We start from the raw sequence: 22,632 nt of genomic DNA, 5'->3' as shown, positions 1-22,632 counted from the left end.
CGGGTACGGGTAGACCGTGAGTCACTGGTGAGTAACTGTTTGTCACTCATTTCCCAACGTCTTGTCTCTTCTCACAATTCAAGTTCCTAGAATCAACCCACCCGCGCCTGCAACATGGCTTCATCCCAGAGGTCGCAATCAGGTACCCGATACCCGGCTGGGTACGGGTAGGGTACGGGTACGGCCGGGTACGGGTACCCGTTTGCGACCCTGGTGCGGCCGGGTACGGGTAAGGAATCAAAACCCGTTTGCGACCTCTGCTTCGCAGGTGCTGCCCGCTCACAGCAATTGCCCCAATAAGGTCTGTCAAGGCCACACACACGCACGGGGGAATCTTTGTCTTTGCACGGCACACCTGTGGTCGTGAAGATCCCGACGATTACGTTCATTTTGCGGTCCCCAACCATGGCCATCTCGCTCCGCATGCTTTTGGATCGCTTCTCCGTCTTTCTGGACTTCCGCGATGCCCACACGCCCGTCGCCAGGATGGCGATGTAAAACACGATGACCGCCACCAAACCGCCGACGTTCGTTGCCATTGTGATCGCTTCTCAGTGGAGGTCCTCCGATTCGAGTTTGCTCTGAGGAGGCGCACGCAGAGAGGGAGACGACGAGACAGTTAACGGAGGGAGGAAACAACGCGCGATAATGGGATGTCACATTGAGATACAAAAAAAATTGCAATTGTTTCATGGATTGCATCACGCCAATGCTATCCAGGGTTTTATATCGTTCAACTATTTAAAGTTTTTACCAGGTAAGGCCGACTGAGCTTTCTAGCTATTTTTCAGAAGCGACCTGGCCAGAAATGGTAGCCCAACGAAGTGGCTTATCGAGTCGAAATGCATAACAGCTAAATACTCTAAACGCGTGATGTTGATTCTAAACGTGGAGTGAAAAACCAGAAGACCTGGAGAAAAATCCACGTGACCACGGGGAGAGAGAGAGAGAGAGACACCGCAAACTCCAAATATACAGCAGCAGGTGTCAGGGTCTGGATCGAACCCACGACCCCCTGCATACCAGGCGAGGTAGTTAACATCTCCTATTCATAATACAGGGTTTTGGGTCAGATCGCGTTATTTATAAATGTGTCGTAACCCTCCACCACCCGACACGGCCAAACAGTAAAAAATGTGTCACGTTTTCAAAGGACAAAATAATTCACTTCTTTAGCCCACCGGTGTGCTGAAGAGAGAATCAACAGCATTTTAAAATTTGAGTAGTACGACGTTTCGCTGATAATTACAATCAGCTTCATCGGGCAAGAATGGTGAAGCTCTCCTGTTGCTTCCGGTCTTAAATAGAGCAGCATCAGGGTGACGTCATCATTTAATTCAATTCAATCTGGGGGTATTGTAATTATATAGATTGGTAATCATTCAATTGTTATTCATTGGTATTTGTTCCCCTTATAAGGAATTGTAATTGTATTTGTTTGATAATATGCTTCCAGGCCGCACTAAGCGTGTAGCTGTCAGAGCGATTGAAGTTATTTCTGTTTCTCTCAATTTCAATGGATTCTCTAATTGGTCTTGGCCAGTAATAATTAGTTTTACACAACACTTCAACGTTATCAAAATCAATTGAGTGTCCTTGTTGACAAGCATGCTCTGCCACTGCCGACAGTTGTGTTTGAGAAAATTTAATGTTTCTTTGGTGTTCTTTTAGTCTTACACTGATGTTGCGTCCCGTCTGTCCAATATAGCATCTGCCACGTAAACAATTAATCCGATATACACCTTCTGTTGATAATTTGGGCAATTCGTCTTTAGTGCCAGATACCACTTTTTGAATTTTGTGCACTGTACCAAATCTTACTTTAATGTTTTGCTTTTGCACAACCCGGGCTAATTTGTCAGTTACTCCTGAGATGTATGGAATTTTTATTGTTTGAACAATCTTATCGCTTTCAGCAGTGTTGCTTTGCGTTCGTGATTTGGCCTTCTGTGCTCTGTTAATTTGAGCATTATTGTAGCCATTCTGTCTTAGTGCTTCTTTAACATGTTTCATCTCTCTCACTAGACTCTCACCATCTGACACTGTTTTTGCCCGATGTATGAGTGTTTTGACAAGAGACGATTTCTGAGATTTCTGAGCTGGGTGATGATGTGAATCTGCATTCACAGCGTTTACCGAAAGCAAACGCTGTGTTATTTTGCCATTAAGACCATGTCCCAGCAAAATATCTAGAAAGGAGAGAGTCTGTTATTTTCCTCCATCTCCTAGCCACCGTGGCTGGGTCTGTCTTGAATCGGCGACCTGGAAAACATGTCCATAATCGGCACACCACATCCAGTATCCCTCGCGCTATGGCCTACTGTGCCCACGACAGATACGTGTCTCCTATATCCCAGTCTCACAGAGACCCGGACAATATTGCATCGGAAATGAATGCCCCTGGTGCTGTCAGATTTGTGTCATAAGGATCATGCTTCTGATACTGTGAGCTCGGTACCCTCTTGCTGCGTCGGGGAACGGTCTGAGAAGAGGGCCAGTCGGGAATTACCCAGTGCTGGAGTGAAAACATGAAGGAAAAAAATCGCCTTCCATGCTGCATCGCCATGCAACAAAAATTCAACACCCTTTATTGAATTTTGATTTAAAGCTTTCGTGACTGCAGGGATTCATATTCTTGGTTCTTTCGGTAAAGTCACGTAGAAGGGAATTTATTTTACTTTATTATTTCCCTTCTAGGTGCGTGACGTCATTTATGGACGGTCCCAAAGGAGACAACTGCGTAATGACTCCGTGAATCGGAGTCGAAACGCGGCCGCTGGGTGTGCACCCAGTCGAGTGATGGTGCAGGGGTCAATCGCTTTCTCGCACTTCCTGTAAACTCAAGGTCATAGGAGAGAGACAGGCCTACGGGAGGCACATGCACATCGCTCGGGGGGGGGGGGGGGGGGTGGGGGTCGCTGGAACAGAGCCGCAATACCATCGCAGCAATTGAACTCTCCTCGTTCAACTTGAGCTCGATACAAACAGCATTCTCCGCCAATAGACGTCGCGGCCTGTCGCCTCGTCCCCCTTCGTTGACGTCTGTGTTACAACTACACGCGTGTTCGTGGGGGAAGGGGCGTGGGGTCAGGGGGGTCAGGGGGTGGAGGTCAGTTTTTAGAAACAGAGTGATGAAATCTGCTCACGCGCGCGCATTACGCGCATTGTTACAATCGCAGCACCCCCGAGAGATGGCTATGGCTCTCCAAGAACACTCAACTCAGTGCTTGTTCGCTCGTTTAACGAATCTTATTTTTTATCTTGACCTGACCCCAATTAGAGCCCCATTCGTGGGGTGACAGTCACGCGTACCGTTCTGGCCTTCATAGGTGCTCGCTAACAGCACTTGCCCCTACAGTCTGTTCAGGCTATACGGGGGATCTTTGTCTTTGTATGTGTGTGTGTGTGCAGTTATTGGTGAACGGGCTGAACCTTATCAATTGTGCTTCTTCTTCTTCTTGGTTCTTTCGTGACTTTACCGAAAGAACCAAGAAGATGAATCCCTGCAGTCACGAAAGCTTTAAATCGAAATTGTACTTCTGTTATTCTTGCAAAAATATTGACAGGAAATAATGCAATCACGTGAGCCACGACGACGAAGGCTGTACGATATATCGATTATCGTGGACCCTATACTCTTAGGTTTTTTAGGTAAAGTCACGTCGGTAAAAATAATAGAAATAATAATAGAAATAAAATAATAAATCACGACGTTTCGGAGGCAACACAAGTCTCCGTCATCAGGTGGGACCGTCACAGCTACATTCACTGTCTCAAGTGAGGCAACATTCCAAGAGACGAGTTCTTATATACAAGTTAAGGGGGAGGGGCTTATCTGAATGTGGTAGCCAATGAATGGAACGTGTTGGGGGGGGTGGGCGGGGCTAAAAGAGAACAACAGGTGCACTTGTTGTTGTAACTAGGGGTCGGCACGGTTTGAACCGACTCAAACTGGTTTCAAATTGAGCAAACCAAACGAAACCAAACCAGCGACGACTGAACCAAACCAAACCAAAACCAAACCAAACTAAGCTAAACCAAACCTCTTGAGTTGGCTTGAACCGAAAAGATGCGCGGCAAACAATATTCGCATTCAATACAAATATCAAGTGTATTAATCGCTAATTTCTACGCAGGCTTTCTTCATATTGAGATTCACTAGCAAGTACTGGACGACGATGTCGTCCACAGCCATCTCCTCAAGCTTGGCACGCCCAATGTCCTTGAACGCAGTGTGGTAGTTCAATGGCAGTGAAACCCCAACACTAGGCAACATCCGCGCCCACGAGCGCACACACATCTCGGCCTTGAACGTGCACTTGAGCAGGTTTGGTCGGTCGAGAAAGGAGCGCTTGGCGGCCGAGTTTGCTCTCTCGGAGGGCACGGACGACGCCGGGATAGGCAAATAGTCGAGGGCCACGCGTCGTATGCGCGGGTACTTGCCGCCGTACAGCTTCCACCACTCGACGACGTCCATGCTCAGGTCCTGAGTCGGCTCAAGCAGGAAGCGGTCGACCTCGGAGGCGGCGCCGTCGTGAGCGTTGGGCGCGTAGACCACGTCAAAGAGGATGTTAATGCCGCCACGCGGCGCCGCCTTCGGCGCCGCGTCCGTCGTCAACGCTGGGTAGCGCTGGTTGAGAATGTCCGTCATCATGTCCTTGATATTGCTGTACTCGGCCTTTACAACCAACCAAACTAGTTTGAGCCGGTTCCACCCTGTCCGAGCCAAACCGAGTCGGTTTTCGTAGCCCCAAACCAAACCGAACCAGTTTAAACAGAGCCAAACCAAACCGATTTGGTTCGGTTCAAATCGCGGTTTGGTGGTTTGAGCCAAACCGTGCCGACCCCTAGTTGTTACCGGTGTTGGTTGACAATGCAAATGCAAAAAGGAGAGTACTGTTAAACGCTGGGGATGTCAACACTCGGTAAAGTAGAACCTGTCAAATAAGATGGTCCAAATATGTGTACTTAAATCTTTTTTGCATGGTTAATAACATCTTTCCAATGATTACTCACTTTGTACCCATCATCACGGTTGAAGTTTACCTTACGTCGTACGATATATCGTAGTATCGCTGTATTGCAGCTACCCTCGAGATGACCGACTGTTGTTGTCATCTTGCACACGAAGTCCGAGCCAGTCCATCACGTGGCTTCGCCCCTCGTACATGACCCCTTGACCCCCCCCTCACCCCCCCCAATGGGTAATTGTTGCCCCGTGACTCCCCTTGTGATTCAGCCCCCCCCCCCCCAAGAGTGATATGAGGAGTGACATGATTGTGGATAGTAGTAGGGTTTTACCCTTTTAAACTGGTACAAAACTGACACCTTTATTCAAAGCATCATGTTTGCAATAACCACAACACAAGTAGTCAAAAAAGCAAACAAAAAGAAGCAACTCTGATGATGATAATAATAATATGCACTGTCCTTCAGAGTTGCTTCTTTTTGTCTGCTTTTTTGACTACTTGTGTTGTGGTTATTGCAAACATGATGCCTTGAATAAAGGTGTCAGTTTTGTACCAGTTTAAAAGGGTAAAAACCTACTACTATATTTTGCCACTGGTAAAAGAGATCTCATAATGATTGTGGATATTCACATAGAAGTATATATATAAAATTGTACATATGTAAAAATATGCCAGGCGTTTCGTGGCATCTGCTGTTGTTTGAACAAGCGTTGGTGGATCACGCGAGGGTCGTGAAACTCCCTCCGTACCCGTGAGTGTCGATCTCACCGGCGTACATGATGGCAAGTTACAGCACGTGGACATCGAGTATATGGCTGCCATCAATGCCCACGTGGTAAGCCACTTCGCCGAGCTATCGTTTGCGGCCAAGTCGTTTCTGAAAGAGAAGCAATTAGTCCAAGTGGGTTTTACTGGACATCTGCGAAAAAGAGCTTTATAGCTCCTCGGATTCCTCCAGTATATATATTAAAAAACATATTCGAACTCCGATTCTGAGTGCTAGCTCCCTTGCACGTGTGGGTTTGCTCCGAGGTACTCTGCCGTGGATATCTGAGCCAGTCCTCTGAGCCTGGATTAAAAAGTTGAGGAGGCTCGGGGCGAAAGTGGTTGCCGATCACTTCGAACGTGTAGCTGCACATGTAGCTACGGGCCCCGCACTTTCAAGGGCCCCACGCTAAATGCTTTCAAGCTTTCAATTCCGGTTCAGTGATTCTGCACTTGCTTTATTACTATAGTACTATACCGCCTTCAACTTTTATGAACGACTGGGTGTTTAATCTTGGTTTGAAGCTTTCGTGACTGCAGGAATCCATACTCGTTGGTTCTTTCGGTAAAGCCACGTGGGTAGAAAAAATAAAATAAAATATCACGACATTCCGATTGTAAAACAAGCGATCGTCCTCAGGTGGAAAAAATAATCCAGCAGTATTTTATTTTTCTACCTACGTGACTTTCCCGAAAGAACCAAAGAGTATGGATGTTTAAGGTTAGCAATTTGTCGTATTATATGACTATATAGCAAATGAAAAAATACAATTACTTTACTTTGCAAGTTAAAAATGTGTTTTAATATTTACGTTTGTTTGATTTATTTAGGGCCCCTTTATAACATATGCTACAGGCCCCGCACTAGCTTAATCCGCCACTGCATACAAGTACAACTTACTTTATACTCTTTGGTTCTTTCGGTAAAGTCACGGAGGTATAAAATAAAATACATCACGACGTTTCGGGCGCAACACAAGCGTCCGTTATCAGGTGGGAAAGCTTTCGTCGTGATTTATTTTATTTTCTACCTACGTGACTTTACCGAAAAAACCAAAAAGTATGAATGCCTGCAGTAACGAAAACTTCAAATCAAGATCCAACTTACTTTGTTTGATCAAACTCCTGTGTTTTTATTACCATATCTATATTTTACTGGTTGGAACCTCCTGGTTACACCAGCCCACAGGGGATTATTGTGTCCGTCCGTCGTGCATCCACAAATGGGAGGGGTGGGGCTGGGTGGAGAGGGGAGGGTGGGGAGGGGCTGGGTAGGGAGGGAGGGGCTGGGTGGGGAGGGTGGAGAGGGGCGGGGTGGGGAGGGGAGGGTGGGGAGGGGCTGGGTGGGGAGGGTGGGGAGGGGCGGGGTGGGGAGGGGAGGGTGGGGAGGGGCTGGGTAGGGAGGGAGGGGCTGGGTGGGGAGGGGAGGGTGGGGTCGGGCTGGGTGGGGAGGGGAGGGGTTGGTCACCCCGTGGTGCCCTTATAAAACTCAACGTTTAACCGACTCACGCCGGCTTGTGCCCGCCCTCACAGTCGGCCATATTTGCGGAATACACCACGCCGCCGTTGACCCTGGCCATTGACCGAGCAACCCAACGTTCCTACCAGCTCCTTCCGCAGGAATGTGTTTTCAAGGATTGAGAACCGTAGAGGTGCATGCTGCGGTTAAGGTCAAGAACCACTGCTCTATAGAGTCCCTCTGGTGGCAATATTTTGGCCTACTCTTCCACGTTGGCCAGACGTCTGCATGGCCAACCCGCACTCAACGGCAGACGCGTGTTTGCTCGCCTAATTTTCTCTCTCCCCCTTCCCTCCAAGGGTATCATTTGTATGGCGATGACTCTGGAGTCTAGAAAGTGTATCTTTTGTTGTGGTCAGCTTATTCGACGCTCGGCTGGACGTCTTGAAAGAGACGAGGCGGCAGCTACCCACACTTTACCCCACCACAAGGCCGTAGCCATGGAGTCAACATTGGGGGGGACCAAATCTTCCAGGGGGTCTTCACCTGAGGACGGCTGCTTGCGTTGTGGCCGAAACGTCGTGAGAATTGGATTTTATTATGTTTTATTTTTATCATTTTATTATTTCCCTTCTACGTGACTTTACCGAAAGAACCAAGAAGATGAGTCTGCTAAGGCTATACGGGGGGGGGGGGGGGGGGGGAACTCTTTGTCTTTTGGGGGTGCTGGGGGTGAAGTCGTTTGCTCAGTGTTGTCGACTCATCTCATTGTTGCACCACGGCAATGCCTCCCTTTGTGGCGTGGGCGAGCGATGTGAAAACTCAATTGTGCCTGGCGCCTTTCGCACAAAGGGCTCGCGCGGCGCTTTATAGGAAAGAGCCCGACCCTCGGCAAAGCCCTGAGCGAATACAGCTGAACGAAACTCCAAACGAATAACACCCTTTACAAATAAAACTGAATGTACGTAGACTCATAAAAAAACTTTTTTGGGTTAGATCGCGTTATTTATAAATGTGTCGTAACCCTTCCCCACCCGACACGGCCAATCAGTAAAAAAGTGTCACGTTGACAAAAGACAAATAGTTCACTGCTTTAGCCCACCGGTGTGTTGAAGCGTGAATTGTAAATGTTGTAGATTCACTCTTCAACACACCGGTGGGCTAAAGTCGTGAACTATTTTGTCTTTTGTCAACGTGACACTTTTTTTACTGATTGGCCGTGTCGGGTGGTGGAGGGTTACGACACATTTATAAATAACGCGATCTAACCCAAAAACTTTATTATGAATAACATTGGTCGCGAAAGCCTGCTACGTGTTAAACTGAATGTAGACTATTCCCTCATAGTGGGAACCTCATTTGCCAGTAAAAATATGATAATTGGTTGTTTACCCTTCTATCTGGCAACAAAACTGACACCTTTTTACAAGGAGTCATGTTTGCATAGACCGCAATACCTGCAGTTTGTATTATGACTGCAGGTATTGCGGTCTATGCAGTTTGTATTATGACTGCAGGTATTGCGGTCTATGCAAACATGACTCCTTGTAAAAAAGGTGTCAGTTTTGTTGCCAGATAGAAGGGTAAACAACCACATCATATTCCCTCATTATTCAAGAGGGATACCTTCCGGCTATGCTCGTGAATAGAAAATGTAGTGGATAATGATATTAGCCTCCGAAATCTTATTTTTACGAATTACCTTAAATAATCTTCTTGGTTCTTTCGAATCTTCACCTGAGGACGGCTGCTTGCGTTGTGGCCGAAACATCGTGAGAATTGTATTTAATAATGTTTAATATTTATTATTTTATTATTTCCCTTCTATGTGACTTTACCGAAAGAACCAATACGATAAATCCCTGCAGTAACGAAAGCTTTAAATCGTACCTTAAATAAATACGTAAGTAAGCTTTTAAACACGTGCACATGCTCACAATAACAAATTAATTGATCTAATCACTTTATCTCTCATCGGGTTTTCTCTCATCGCTTTCTCCCTCTCGATCCAGGTCGTGCAGAGTTCCAGATGCGATTCGTGGACAGCCAAAGTCGCGGACAGCTCTTCACAGATAACTCCCTTGACGACTGAAACTTACAATAATACAAACAACGCAAAGGTCACGTGACCTTCCTCAGGCAGGCGGTACCGGGCGAGTGAGAGAAAACATCTCTTGTAGGCCGGGGACTTAAAATAGTCAACCCCGACTTCAGAGTCCCCAAATGTTCTGGGGAAGTATGTTCCACAGACGAGGACTGCCCGGCTGCTCCTCAAATAACTCTTTTTTGGGGGGGGGGGGCTGAATCATAGAGGGAGTCATGGGGCAACAATTAGATATGGGGGGGGGGGGTGGAGAGGTGAGGTCAAAGGGGTCATGCCCCCATTGATCGTAGGCTGCACCTTTGGTACGTTCGCCGAGCTGAAAACTGAGTGACCTCTTCTGCCGGCGGATGCACAGAACGAAACGTTCTGCCCGTCCAGAGTCGCGTGCGTGAGCGAGTTTCATCGATTGTCGTCGCGCGCTCCCGATTCGGCGTTGAATGAAGATCACGTCGATGACAAGCCCAAAGATAAACGGCGCCTCGTCTGTCGCCGCCTGGAGGCGATCGACTCGTCGTTATGATGTCAACTGCAAAACGACCAAAAAAAAAATTTTGTCCCGTAAATAAAGTCGAGCGCAATGCTGAACGTCAAAAAAAAGTCATTGATCGACGACTGGCTTCGGGGCTGGCGATGATCACGTCATATCCATCACGAATGTATCGATGGCCTGGCTGGGTCACAGTCTTGTCATACCTATAGCGTGAACAGACTGTAGGGGCAAGTGCTGTTAGCGAGCACCTGTGAAGGCCGGCACGGCACACGAGGGGGTGGATGGACAACAACCACGCCCGGCCCCCTTTGTCTCCCCAGTGGCGATGTTTACTACACACCGCACTAGGTACTCATTTGAGGCTGAGTCGACCTAGGGGAGGCCAGGACCGATTCAGATAATCGTCACCGGTGTTGGCCGTGAGCGGGAATCGAACTCGGGTCGCTAGGTTCATAGCGCAGCGCGCTAACCGCTACACAGTGACCCACACACACAGACCCACACACACAGACACACACACACAGACACACACACACAGACACACACACACAGACACACACACACAGACACACACACAGACACACAGCAACAACAACGACTACGACACCCGCGCATGCCCCAGCCAAATACATCGTGTTTTGTCTCTCTCTCAGATTTAGCAATCTTTGGAAGAACGTAATCAACCAAGTAGGGTGTTGACTAATTCTAGATTTGAAGCTTTCGTGACTGCAAGGATTCATATTCTTAGGTTTTTTCGGTAAAGTGACGTAGGTAAAACATTCAAATTAATAAAAGTAAAATAAAATAAAAATCACGACGTTTCGGAGGCAACACAAGCTTCCGTCTTCAGGTGGAACCGTCACAGCCACGACAGCTGTATCAAGTAAATGAGAGATTACAAGAGCTACCACTCCGAAAGCGGCATGCCGAGATAACAAGGTAATACCCATCGCTTTCGGAGTGGTAGCTCTTGTAATCTCTCATTTACTTGATACAGCTGTCGTGGCTGTGACGGTTCCACCTGAAGACGGAAGCTTGTGTTGCCTCCGAAACGTCGTGATTTTTATTTTATTTTACTTTTATTAATTTGAATGTTTTACCTACGTGACTTTACCGAAAAAACCTAAGAATATAAATAGGGTGTTGACTGTTGTGTTAGACGACTATCTGTGTTGTATAGCATTGTATTTATAATTCATAATAAACGTTTTTGGGTTAGATCGCGTTATTTATAAATGTGTCGTAACCCTCCACCACCCGACACGGCCAATCAGCAAAAAAGTGTCACGTTTGGCCGTGTCGGGTGGTGGAGGGTTACGACACATTTATAAATAACGCAATCTAACCCAAAAAACGTTGATTATGAATAATATTGGTCGCGAAAGCCTGCCACGTGTTAAATTGTATTTATAAGTTTACTAGGTTTGTTTTTCTCATTCATTCGTACCTGATGATGATTGCTTGTGTTGCAATCGAAACGTCGTAAGCTATTATTTTACTTATTTTCTTTCTACGTGACTTTACCGAAAGGACCAAGAAGTAATTACTGCAGTCGCTCAAGCTCCAAATCAAGTTTTCACCCCGTATTTATCAGTAAATGGATCGTTACGCTAATGGTAGCCGTACTCAGTAACAGACAAACCCTTTAGTCATCAATAAAGTATCAACATTAGACATTAGACTTCTCTTACGTATTATGCAAATTGGTATATTTAGCAATACATTTAGCAAGCATTTGTTGTTAACTAGGCCGCTATTAGTTTAACTATTAAAGCAAATGAATCTGATATAAAATAAAAACTGTAATTCCCATCAGGTCTCATGGTGTAAAGCGCCGTCTCATCCACGCTATCTCTGTCGCCTCTATCCATGTGTTCTGAAGAAGGTCTATTGCCTAAAACGTCGCCTAATATAAATGTTTCCTTAGCGTTGGCATCGGTAACGTTGCAACCTTGTAATTTCTTGCTTACTCCACTGCTTGCAAAGTATATTAATATAATCTTAATTTTGGAGCTTTCGTGACTGCAGGAATTATTCTTTTGTTCTTTCGGTAAAGTCACGTATATTAATATATGAAAATGTGATTACTAATTATGTAATTACTCTCTTAAGATAGCTATGCTCTCATTCTGTTTAAATTGTATGCGGACATATACAAAAACGCCATTACTCACATCGTCTTGAGTTTCAAGCACCGCTGTTTGACTCTGAACCACAAGCTGTGTTGAACGAGGTACTTATACATACACACACACACGTAAATGTAATATATATACACTTATACTGCACATCCGTCAAAGGAACGTGTTTTAGGTATGTCTGTCAGAAATCACCTTCATCAATGGCCGCAAGGGTAAAGCGTTCTTAACCTCCTCGACACAGGGACCCCATTTTACCTTGCCAGGGTCGGGGCTATGTCCTCGAAAAACGTCAACTTCAGCTCCCTGCTGGGATGGGCACGCACGCAAACCCACAGCCACCGACGCCAAGGGTGGCCCAGTCGGGTTTTTTAAAATCCTTTATATTAAGTTCGCTTGCGTGCTTGCGTGCTTGCTTGCTTGCGTGCTTGCTTGCTTGCTTACGACCGTGCAAATCTTTCGGTCGTTTTTTAACCCACTTCCCGTGATCCAATCGAGCTGACATTTTGCACACAGACTCGTTGTGCGAGACAATTAATGTTCGTGAAATTTTTCCCCCAAAATGTTTCCAAAATGTTACACTGTTTAGGGAAAACAAATTAAATATGTAATTACCAATTGCTTAATACTGGCAGACAATCTTCTGACCCATAGGTGGCAGCCATCTCAAGCCAGAGGACGAGAGGACTCTAGCCGCCACGCATATAAAGGATTTATAGTGAAAAACTTTGTTTTTACGGGTTATACTTATTTACAATCGGGTTTAATTGTCTTTTTATATTAAACCCGATCATCTGAGATTGGGAGAAATCCGGTTTAACTGGTTCTAATTGCAGAACCGCACTTTGCCAACTTCTCAACGATGGGCTTCATCCATTCCAAGCGAAGGAACTCACTGGCGCCCACGATTGTGGAGGAGAAGCTCCACGTGTTCATCAAGACCAACCTGCCCGCCGCATTCTACGACTACCCCGTGCCAGACGGCCCCCCCGAGTACGATAGCAGCACCGACGAGGAAGCAGCCGAAGCCTTGGATCAGAGTTTCGTATTCATTAAACCAGGTTATAATTCCCCGAAATCGGGTTTAATTGTATTAAAGAATAAACCCGATGCCTGCCGCTGGAAAAATCGGAGTTTTTCTACCCATGACCGACGCACGCTGAGCAGTGTCCAGTCACAGCAGTTCTGCTTTCTAGGGGTGCCACGGTGGCTAGGAGATGTTGACTACCTCGCCTGGTATGCAGGAGATCGTGGGGTCGATCCCGACCCTGACGCCTGCTGCTGTATATTTGGAGTTTGTGTGTCTCTCTTTCATCATCATCATCATGTTGGCTAAGAGATGTTAACTACCTCGCCTGGTATGCAGGAGATCGTGGGGTCGATCCCGGCCCTGACGCCTGCTGTATATTTGGAGTTTGCGTGTCTCTCTCTCATAATCATCATCACGGTGGCTAAGAGATGTTAACTACCTCGCCTGGTATGCAGGAGATCGTGGGGTCGATCCCGGCCCTGACGCCTGCTGCTGTATATTTAGAGTTTGCGTGTCTCTCTCTCATCATCATCTTCACCGTGGCTAAGATATGTTAACTACCTCGCCTGGTATGCAGGAGATCGTGGGGTTGATCCCGACCCTGACGCCTGCTGCTGTATATTGGGAGTTTGCGTGTCTCTCTCTCTCTCCTCCCCTCGTGGTCGCGTGGATTTTTCTCCGGGTTTTAGAAACGTGCGTTTATAGTATTTGGCTACTGCCATACATTTTCACGTGATAAGCCACTTCGTTGAGCTATCGTTTGTGGCCAGGTCGTTTCTGAAAAAGAGATGTACAGCTCAGTGGGCCTTACCTGGTAAAATAAAATCAATAGTTTACTTTTTAGTCGAGTTTAGAAACTGTATTCTCCACCTTAACTCATAACTTGCCCTCAATCCATTCCATTCCCTTCCCTCCCCTAGCCTCTCCACTCCTTCCCATCCCTCCCCTATACACTCTCGTCTCACTCAAATCCGAACTAGAGGCCTCTTTCTTTTTTTTGTGTTACTCGTACAAAAAAAATGTTCTTCGTCGAAATAGGTCGTTGTCGTATTTTTGGACATTTGAGCGATGGGACTGAACGAGTCGCAACTGCTGGGCACTCTACCCAGCGCCCCTCGTGTGAACGTTGCCTGGCTTGTTTTAGAAGTCGGATCTGTGCTCTGGGATGTGTAGAAGAGCTCATGGGCTCATGTCTGTGATAACTTTGCTGCTGTTGTTGTTGTTTGTGCCCTATTGTTTGTGGTGCCATTTCGTTATTCGTTTATTTATTCATCTACTATACATTTTTTGCTTTGGTAGGAAGGCTCTATATAAGATTTGGTCCTTATATACAATCAATATATAGCGTCATGGAATGCAATTAGCATGAATGATACTATATAAAATTAAAGTACGGTAGATCATCGATTATCCGGATAATCACTACTAATCATTTTTTTAAATCGCTTATTTTTGCACAATCTTGCACGACGTTATGCTCTTAGGTGTTGCTAAAAGTTTTTCTTTAAGTGTTTTAAATGTGTTTACTGTATGAAATTGGCATAATCGATGACCAACTATATTATTATTACTCTTTGTTTTTTTCGGTAAAGTCACGTAGGTAAAAAAAAGAAAAAAACTTAAAACTTCAAATCTATAATTATATTATTATTACCATCATCGTGACCCCATGTGCTCTCTGTTACAATCACTCATTTATCAGGCCTTCCACGCCCTTGCCAGCTCAGTCACTCGATGTTTCGTTACCCCGCTTTTTTATATTTAGAGGGCGCCTTGAGGCAGGGCGCCCTATAATAACGAAGTAAAGATACATCGTAAGAACGAGCTATCGATGCAAAGTCTCGGTGCGGGTCTGTCAAGATGCAGGAATAGAGAAATCGACCGAAAGTTCTCGGGACATGACCTACGTGCGGCGAGGGGAAAGCACTCATCCAGCAGTGGATAAGGACACGGGCTCTACGGTGTCCTAACAAGTCCCCTAGTCCGCGGCTGTCAACCCATTTGGTTTATCAAGGGACCTCGCCTTGCCAGTATCACAATATGAGAATGGGTTTGACCCTCTCTGGCAATGAAACAGTTGCGTTCAGATGTTAAATCACCAAACAGAAACCCTTTGCAAGGAATCGTGTCTGCATTAACCACACACAGGCCTTGTGGTGAACATGCAAACAAAAACATGCGCTGGTAGTATATGATGATGCATTGATTTTGAAACTGATTGGTTCACAGCACAGACAGCTTTCTATAGAGCCGAGTCTCAAACAGTGTACCGGGAAATTGAGTCTTCAGGTCCATACGGCGCACAGCCGTTTCAATACGGGCACATTTGTTTTGTCTATTTGTTTGTGTTTTTCCCTTGTGATGGGACTTTGTAGGATGAACGTTGAGATTTCTAAAGGCACGGGGTGACCAATGAGGTCTGAATTGGTCTGTGATAAGGTAGGCACTGGTAAGGGGTTGCCAGGTATGTGAGTCACCCTGTGCTCAATTGAGATTCAGGGATGTGTTCGTCCACAGATGTTGTGAAACTCCTCTCTCGTGGGCACTGCCATAGCTCGGTTTCGCCAGGAGGAGGCAGTGTAGCGTGTTGACGAATCTGCGTCTGCTCAAGCCATTCTGTACGGGGATAGAGCGTTGTCCCCTCTCGCGTGCGTGGGCTTTATCCGGGGCGCTGCGGTTTCCTCTCGCACGTATCAACTGAGTCGTTGATAGGTTGAAAACATCTAAAAATAAAAAAACCCACTGCAAGACGCTCCTGAAAATAGTCTATGGACTTAGTGTGGCTCTTACGGGTAAATTCATTTTTTGTAAACTATTGGTTGGTAATAATTCTGCATTCCCATGACAGGGACAGTTTCACAAACCACGAACAACTTTTGTACCACCATTGGTACCTCATTTGCCAGTAAAAAAAAAGATAATTGATTTTTTACCCTTTTATCTGGTAACAAAACTGACACTCTCATACTCTGATGGTGCATTGTCTTTTGAGTTGCGCGCCTTTTGGCGTCATCTGGTCCAATCTATGTGAGACTAGGCTCTAAGGAAAGCTGTCTCGGGTGTGGACCAATCAACTTCAAGGACAGTGCATACATGATCAGAGTTATGTTTTTTGTTTGCATTATGACTGCAGGTATTGTGGTCTATGCAAACATGACTCCTCGTAAAAAAAGGTGTCAGTTTTGTTGCCAGAAACAAGGGTAAAAAACCAATGATCAACTTCTGTACCGTTCAAACTGTTAATATTACTGGGCCTGGGTGGGACACGCCATGGCTAGAGGAGATGATGGCTGATGGCGAGGTTAAATAACTATAATAATTATCATTCTGCTCTTAAAAATAATCTATGCCTCGAGTTTGTTGGCTGTTGGCAAAGGCCCCTCTTCACACGAACATCAACTCGATTGGTAAGTGGCTGCTGCAGAGCCGTTGCCACTGAAACTAGCCGAGTAACTGGCTCACGGGATTTCTCCGCGTAACAAATAAACACTGAGTTGATTTGAAAGGGTGAAAGACCAAGTTCGGAAGGCGTAATAATAATAATCATGATAGCTAGCGACACCACAGAAGTGTGAGTAATGAATACAGAGGAATGACCACGCTGCGTTTTCAATTACTCTAACTCAGTGCTTCTTAACCTGGGGTGCACTCACCCGCTGGGGATGCGAGATGCCCTCTTTGCGAACCAAACGGGTCCAGTGACAGTAAACCACCGCTCTAGCTTTTCAATGTGTACTCCTATGAATGGCATTCTTTTTACAAGAATATCCATTACATCCTAAATAATATTAAAACATTTCGATTTAATGCTTTCGTGACTGCAGGGATTCATCTTCTTGGTTCTTTCGGTAAAGTCACGTAGAAGGGAAATAATAAAAGTTAAACATAATAAAATAATTCTCACGACGTTTCGGCCACAACGCAAGCAGCCGTCCTCAGGTGAAGAACAGGTCTGTCGGAAAGACAGCGTCTGATTCAGAACAGGTCTGTCGGAAAGACAGCGTCATTCAGACGATGTCTTTCCGACAGACCTGTTCTTCACCTGAGGACGGCTGCTTGCGTTGTGGCCGAAACGTCGTGAGAATTATTTAATTATGTTTTATTATTATTATTTTATTATTTCGCTTCTACGTGACTTTACCGAAAGAACCAAGAAGAATATTAAAACACCCAACGATACATATCATATTGGAATTATATTATTATGTAAAAAGGGCAGATTGCTGAGAGTGCCCCGAGCATATGAGGATTGTGAGCAGAGTATTACAATGACGGCTGTTTCTTATTAAACCGTGGCAGAGCAATGTGTTCTCTAGTGGTAATAATGATACGATTATAATTATAGCATGGAGAGAGAAGGAGTCATAGTCTTAGGGTTTTTCGGTAAAGTCACGTAGGTAAAAATAAATAATAAAAATAAAATAATAGAAATAATAATAGAAATAAAATTATATATCTCGACGTTTCGGAGGCAACACAAGTCTCCGTCATCAGGTGGGACCGTCACAGCCAGATTTACTGTACCCAGTGCGGTGTGTAAGCGTTGCCACTGGGGAGACAAAGGCGGCCGGGCGTGGTGCTGGCCACCCACCCCCTCGTGTACCGTTCCGGCCTTTACAGATGCTGCTCGCTAACAGCACTTGCCCCAAAAATATTGCTCAGGCTATACGGGGGATCTTTGCCTTTTGCGTGTGTGGTTTTTGTTGCATGTAGTTCCTAGGGAACAATCCCGTGGGCAGGTGAATTTCCAGCACATGCTGGCGGTACATCACTTGCCCCAACAGTCTGTTGAGGCTATACCGGTGGGAGGGGAGGAGGACCTATGCCTTTGTCGTGTGCGCGCGTGTCTTTTTGTTGTTGTCGTTGTGGTTGTTGTGGTTGTTGTTGTGGTTGCAACGCGCGCGCATTCACCTGCCAGCGATGGGACGCAGCGGCCGTTCTCGACGCGGGGCTCGATCCGAATCGGGATGCCTTCGATGTCCGGCTCACGCGACGGCAAACGTCGTGTCGGCTCGTCAACGAATTGTCGAGTTTGCTGTGTCGATGGACAAGCAAGAGCCGTGTCCCACTGGCTACGGCGAATCGGAGCGACTGCCCCAAAGGAGGAACCCCCCCTCAACCAAATCCCCTCCACGTGCTCCCACCCCGCGTGCCCCCCGTCTGGTTGTTCTTGAACTGGGCGGTGGGCGGTGCAAGGAGTATGAGCAGCAGAGGTTGCAACCGGGTACCCGATACCCGTATCATACCCGATACCCGGCTACCTGTACCCGGCCGGGTACGGGTAGGCCGTGAGTCACTGGTGAGTCACCGTTTGTCACTCATTTCCCAACGTCTTGTCTCTTCTCACAATTCAAGTTCCTAGAATCAACCCACCCGCGCCTGCAACATGGCTTCATCCCAGAGGTCGCAATTGGGTACCCGTACCCTACCCGTACCCAGCCGGGTACGGATAGGGTACGGCCGGGTACGGGTACCCGTTTGCGACCCTGGTGCGGCCGGGTACGGGTAAGGAATGAAAACCCATTTGCGACCTCTGATGAGCAGTGCGGGGAGGGGGCAGTGGCAAATGTTATAAAGAGGCCCTAAATGAACAAACAAAAAACGTTCACATTAAACACTCACGTTTTTTTTTATTGCACCTGAAGACGATTGCTTATGTTGCGATGGAAACGTCGTGATATATATATATATTTTTATAATTTTTCTACCTACGTGGCTTTACCGAAAGACCCATAGAATTGTAAAGTCATTGTATTTTTTCGCTAACCTTAAACACCCGGTCGTTCGTAAAAGTCGAAGGCGGTTTAGTACTATAGTAATAGAGCAAGTGCAGAATCACTGAACCAGAATTGATGGCTTGAAAGCATTTAGCGCGGGGCCCTTGAAAGTGCGGGGCCCGTAGCTACTACATATGTAACTACTACATTTGTAGCTACTGTTGCTACTACACATGCAGCTACTGTTGCTACTACACATGTAGCTACTGTTGCTACTGCACATGCAGCTACTGTTGCTACTACACATGTAGCTACTGTTGCTACTACACATGCAGCTACTGTTGCTACTACACATGTAGCTCTGTTGCTACTACACATGTAGCTGCTGTTGCTACTACACATGCAGCTCTGTTGCTACTACACATGTAGCTACTGTTGCTACTACACATGTAGCTACTGTTGCTACTACACATGTAGCTACTGTTGCTACTACACATGTAGCTACTGTTGCTACTACACATGTAGCTACTGTTGCTACTGCACATGCAGCTACTGTTGCTACTACACATGTAGCTACTGTTGCTACTACACATGCAGCTACTGTTGCTACTACACATGTAGCTACTGTTGCTACTACACATGCAGCTACTGTTGCTACTACACATGTAGCTACTGTTGCTACTACACATGCAGCTGCTGTTGCTACTACACATGCAGCTACTGTTGCTACTACACATGCAGCTACTGTTGCTACTACACATGCAGCTACTGTTGCTACTACATTTGTAGCTACTGTTGCTACTACACATGCAGCTACTGTTGCTACTACACATGCAGCTACTGTTGCTACTACACATGTAGCTACTGTTGCTACTACACATGCAGCTACTGTTGCTACTACACATGCAGCTACTGTTGCTACTATACATGCAGCTACTGTTGCTACTACACATGTAGCTACTGTTGCTACTACACGTGCAGCTACTGTTGCTACTACATTTGTAGCTACTGTTGCTACTACACATGCAACTAATGTTGCTACTAAACATGCAGCTACTGTTGCTACTACACATGCAGCTACTGTTGCTACTAAACATGTAGCTACTGTTGCTACTACATTTGTAGCTACTGTTGCTACTACACATGCAACTAATGTTGCTACTAAACATGCAGCTACTGTTGCTACTACACATGTAGCTACTGTTGCTACTACACATGTAGCTACTGTTGCTACTACACATGTAGCTACTGTTGCTACTACACATGTAGCTGCTGTTGCTACTACACATGTAGCTGCTGTTGCTACTACACATGCAGCTACTGTTGCTACTACACATGCAGCTACTGTTGCTACTACACATGCAGCTACTGTTGCTACTACACATGTAGCTACTGTTGCTACTACACATGTAGATGCTGTTGCTACTACACATGTAGCTGCTGTTGCTACTACACATGCAGCTACTGTTGCTACTACACATGCAGCTACTGTTGCTACTACACATGCAGCTACTGTTGCTACTACACATGCAGCTACTGTTGCTACTACACATGCAGCTACTGTTGCTACTACACATGTAGCTACTGTTGCTACTACACATGCAGCTACTGTTGCTACTACACATGCAGCTACTGTTGCTACTATACATGCAGCTACTGTTGCTACTACACATGCAGCGACTGTTGCTACTACACATTTAGCTACTGTTGCTACTACACATGAAGCTACTGTTGCTACTACACATGTAGCTGCTGTTGCTACTACACATGTAGCTCTGTTGCTACTACACATGCAACTAATGTTGCTACTAAACATGCAGCTACTGTTGCTACTACACATGCAGCTACTGTTGCTACTAAACATGCAGCTACTGTTGCTACTACACATGTAGCTACTGTTGCTACTACACATGTAGCTACTGTTGCTACTACACATGTAGCTACTGTTGCTACTACACATGTAGCTACTGTTGCTACTACACATGTAGCTGCTGTTGCTACTACACATGTAGCTGCTGTTGCTACTACACATGCAGCTCTGTTGCTACTACACATGTAGCTACTGTTGCTACTACACATGTAGCTGCTGTTGCTACTACACATGTAGCTGCTGTTGCTACTACACATGCAGCTCTGTTGCTACTACACATGTAGCTACTGTTGCTACTACACATGCAGCTACTGTTGCTACTACACATGTAGCTACTGTTGCTACTACACATGTAGATGCTGTTGCTACTACACATGTAGCTGCTGTTGCTACTACACATGCAGCTACTGTTGCTACTACACATGTAGCTACTGTTGCTGCTACACATGCAGCTACTGTTGCTACTACACATGTAGCTACTGTTGCTGCTACACATGCAGCTGCTGTTGCTACTACACATGCAGCTACTGTTGCTACTACACATGCAGCTACTGTTGCTACTACACATGCAGCTACTGTTGCTACTACACATGCAGCTACTGTTGCTGCTACACATGCAGCTACTGTTGCTACTACACATGCAGCTACTGTTGCTACTACACATGCAGCTACTGTTGCTACTACACATGTAGCTACTGTTGCTACTACACATGCAGCTACTGTTGCTACTACACATGCAGCTAATGTTGCTACTACACATGCAGCTATTGTTGCTACTAGGATAATTAATCAGGCACTGAGTGCGCGGAATGAAACGTGAACGTGAACAACCTACGGACGCACAAGCCGTGTCTGACGTTGCAGACGCTCGGCCTGTCGCAGGAGCTGCTCACTTCGCGGTCTGTTTGCGCGGATTCGATCCGTGGCGCGTTTTGTGTTATGCGTTGTATATTAAGTTTATTCCAATATGTTTCAGTCGTTAAGGTTTGCAAGGAATTCGTTTAAAGCACGGCTTGAACCACAAAGCTCTTTAGCGCAGCTAATCCCACACACACAAAAAAAACAATGTACGGAGTTCATATTCTTGGTTCTTTCGGTAAAGTCACGTAGAAGGGAAATAATAAAAATATTAAACAGTAACATTCTCACGACGTTTCGACTGCAACACAAGCAATCATCATCGGGTGTGACTTTACCGAAAGAACCAATAATATGAATCCATTGCAGTCACGAAAGCTTTAAATCAAAATGCACGGAGTTGATTTTATTTATTTAAAAACAAATCTGACCCCCCCCCTCCAAACCCCCCCCTCCCCCCACCACTCCATTTGGACTTTGTACAAATTGCAATTTCATCTCAGGGCAAATCAGGACGTGTAAAGCCAACTTCGCGAATTCATGAACCACTTTGATGGCGTGATAATAGGGGTTTCCCCTTTTTTCTGGCAACAAAACAGCTGTGTTAAGATGAAAAAACACCAAACTGAAACATTTTACAAGGAATCATGTGTGCATTAACCACAATACTTGTGTTCAGAATGCAAACAAAAACATCCTCTGCTAACACTGGTCAACACACTTTTTCTGGCATAAGGTATTCCAACGGGTCTAAGGTAAGTTTGGGGTGCTGATTCCAAATCTGGCATCAGTTTTTGTCTATCACATCTAATTTTTATGCTATCGGCATACCCCATTTTCATTGATTTTACCCGAAATTAACTCTGTCACTTATGATTGCAAGTTTTTGCGAGTCAGTGACTGCTTTAGTGTTAAAATATGGTGCTGTATTTTTAGGATAGTGTGTTTATAATATAATTTAATGTAGATATCCACATTTATTTAATATTTTTCTTCTACAGTTTTTATTGAAAATGCAATATTTGATATCTCAAAAACCTGATGTGATAGACAAAAACTGATGCCAGATTTGGAATCAGCACCCCAAAATTACCTTAAAACCGTTGGAATACCTTATGCCAGAAAAAGTGTGTTGACCAGTGTTATCAGTGGCGTAGCAACTACATTACACTGATTCTAGACATTACACTGGTCTACAATTTTTTAGACGTCGTCTGCTTGAGAGATGAAA

The 22,632-nt window shown here is 45.6% G+C and overlaps 1 protein-coding gene across 6 annotated transcripts in view; it reads right to left on the bottom strand.

Moving 5' to 3' along the window:
• LOC133357184 (high affinity choline transporter 1-like) overlaps positions 1-22,632 on the bottom strand; it is a 54,078-nt gene that overhangs the window by 19,777 nt on the left and 11,669 nt on the right. For 4 of the 6 annotated variants that reach the window (XM_061575006.1, XM_061575007.1, XM_061575005.1 and 1 more), the window contains exon 2: positions 356-581. In XM_061575006.1, coding sequence (XP_061430990.1) covers positions 356-539 — 184 coding nt within the window. In that variant the 5' untranslated portion in view covers positions 540-581. Of the gene's footprint in view, positions 1-355; positions 582-11,962; positions 12,032-17,867; positions 18,039-22,632 lie in introns of those variants that run through there. The other 2 variants (XM_061575004.1, XM_061575008.1) reach the window with 2 other exon arrangements.

This window comes from Lethenteron reissneri, chromosome 57, assembly GCF_015708825.2.
Source record: "Lethenteron reissneri isolate LAM-NWPU_2019-01 chromosome 57, ASM1570882v1, whole genome shotgun sequence".
Taxonomy (NCBI): Eukaryota; Metazoa; Chordata; class Hyperoartia; order Petromyzontiformes; family Petromyzontidae; genus Lethenteron; species Lethenteron reissneri.
The sequence above is the reverse complement of the archived record's forward strand: the minus strand, read 5'-3'. Positions and strand labels throughout refer to the sequence as shown.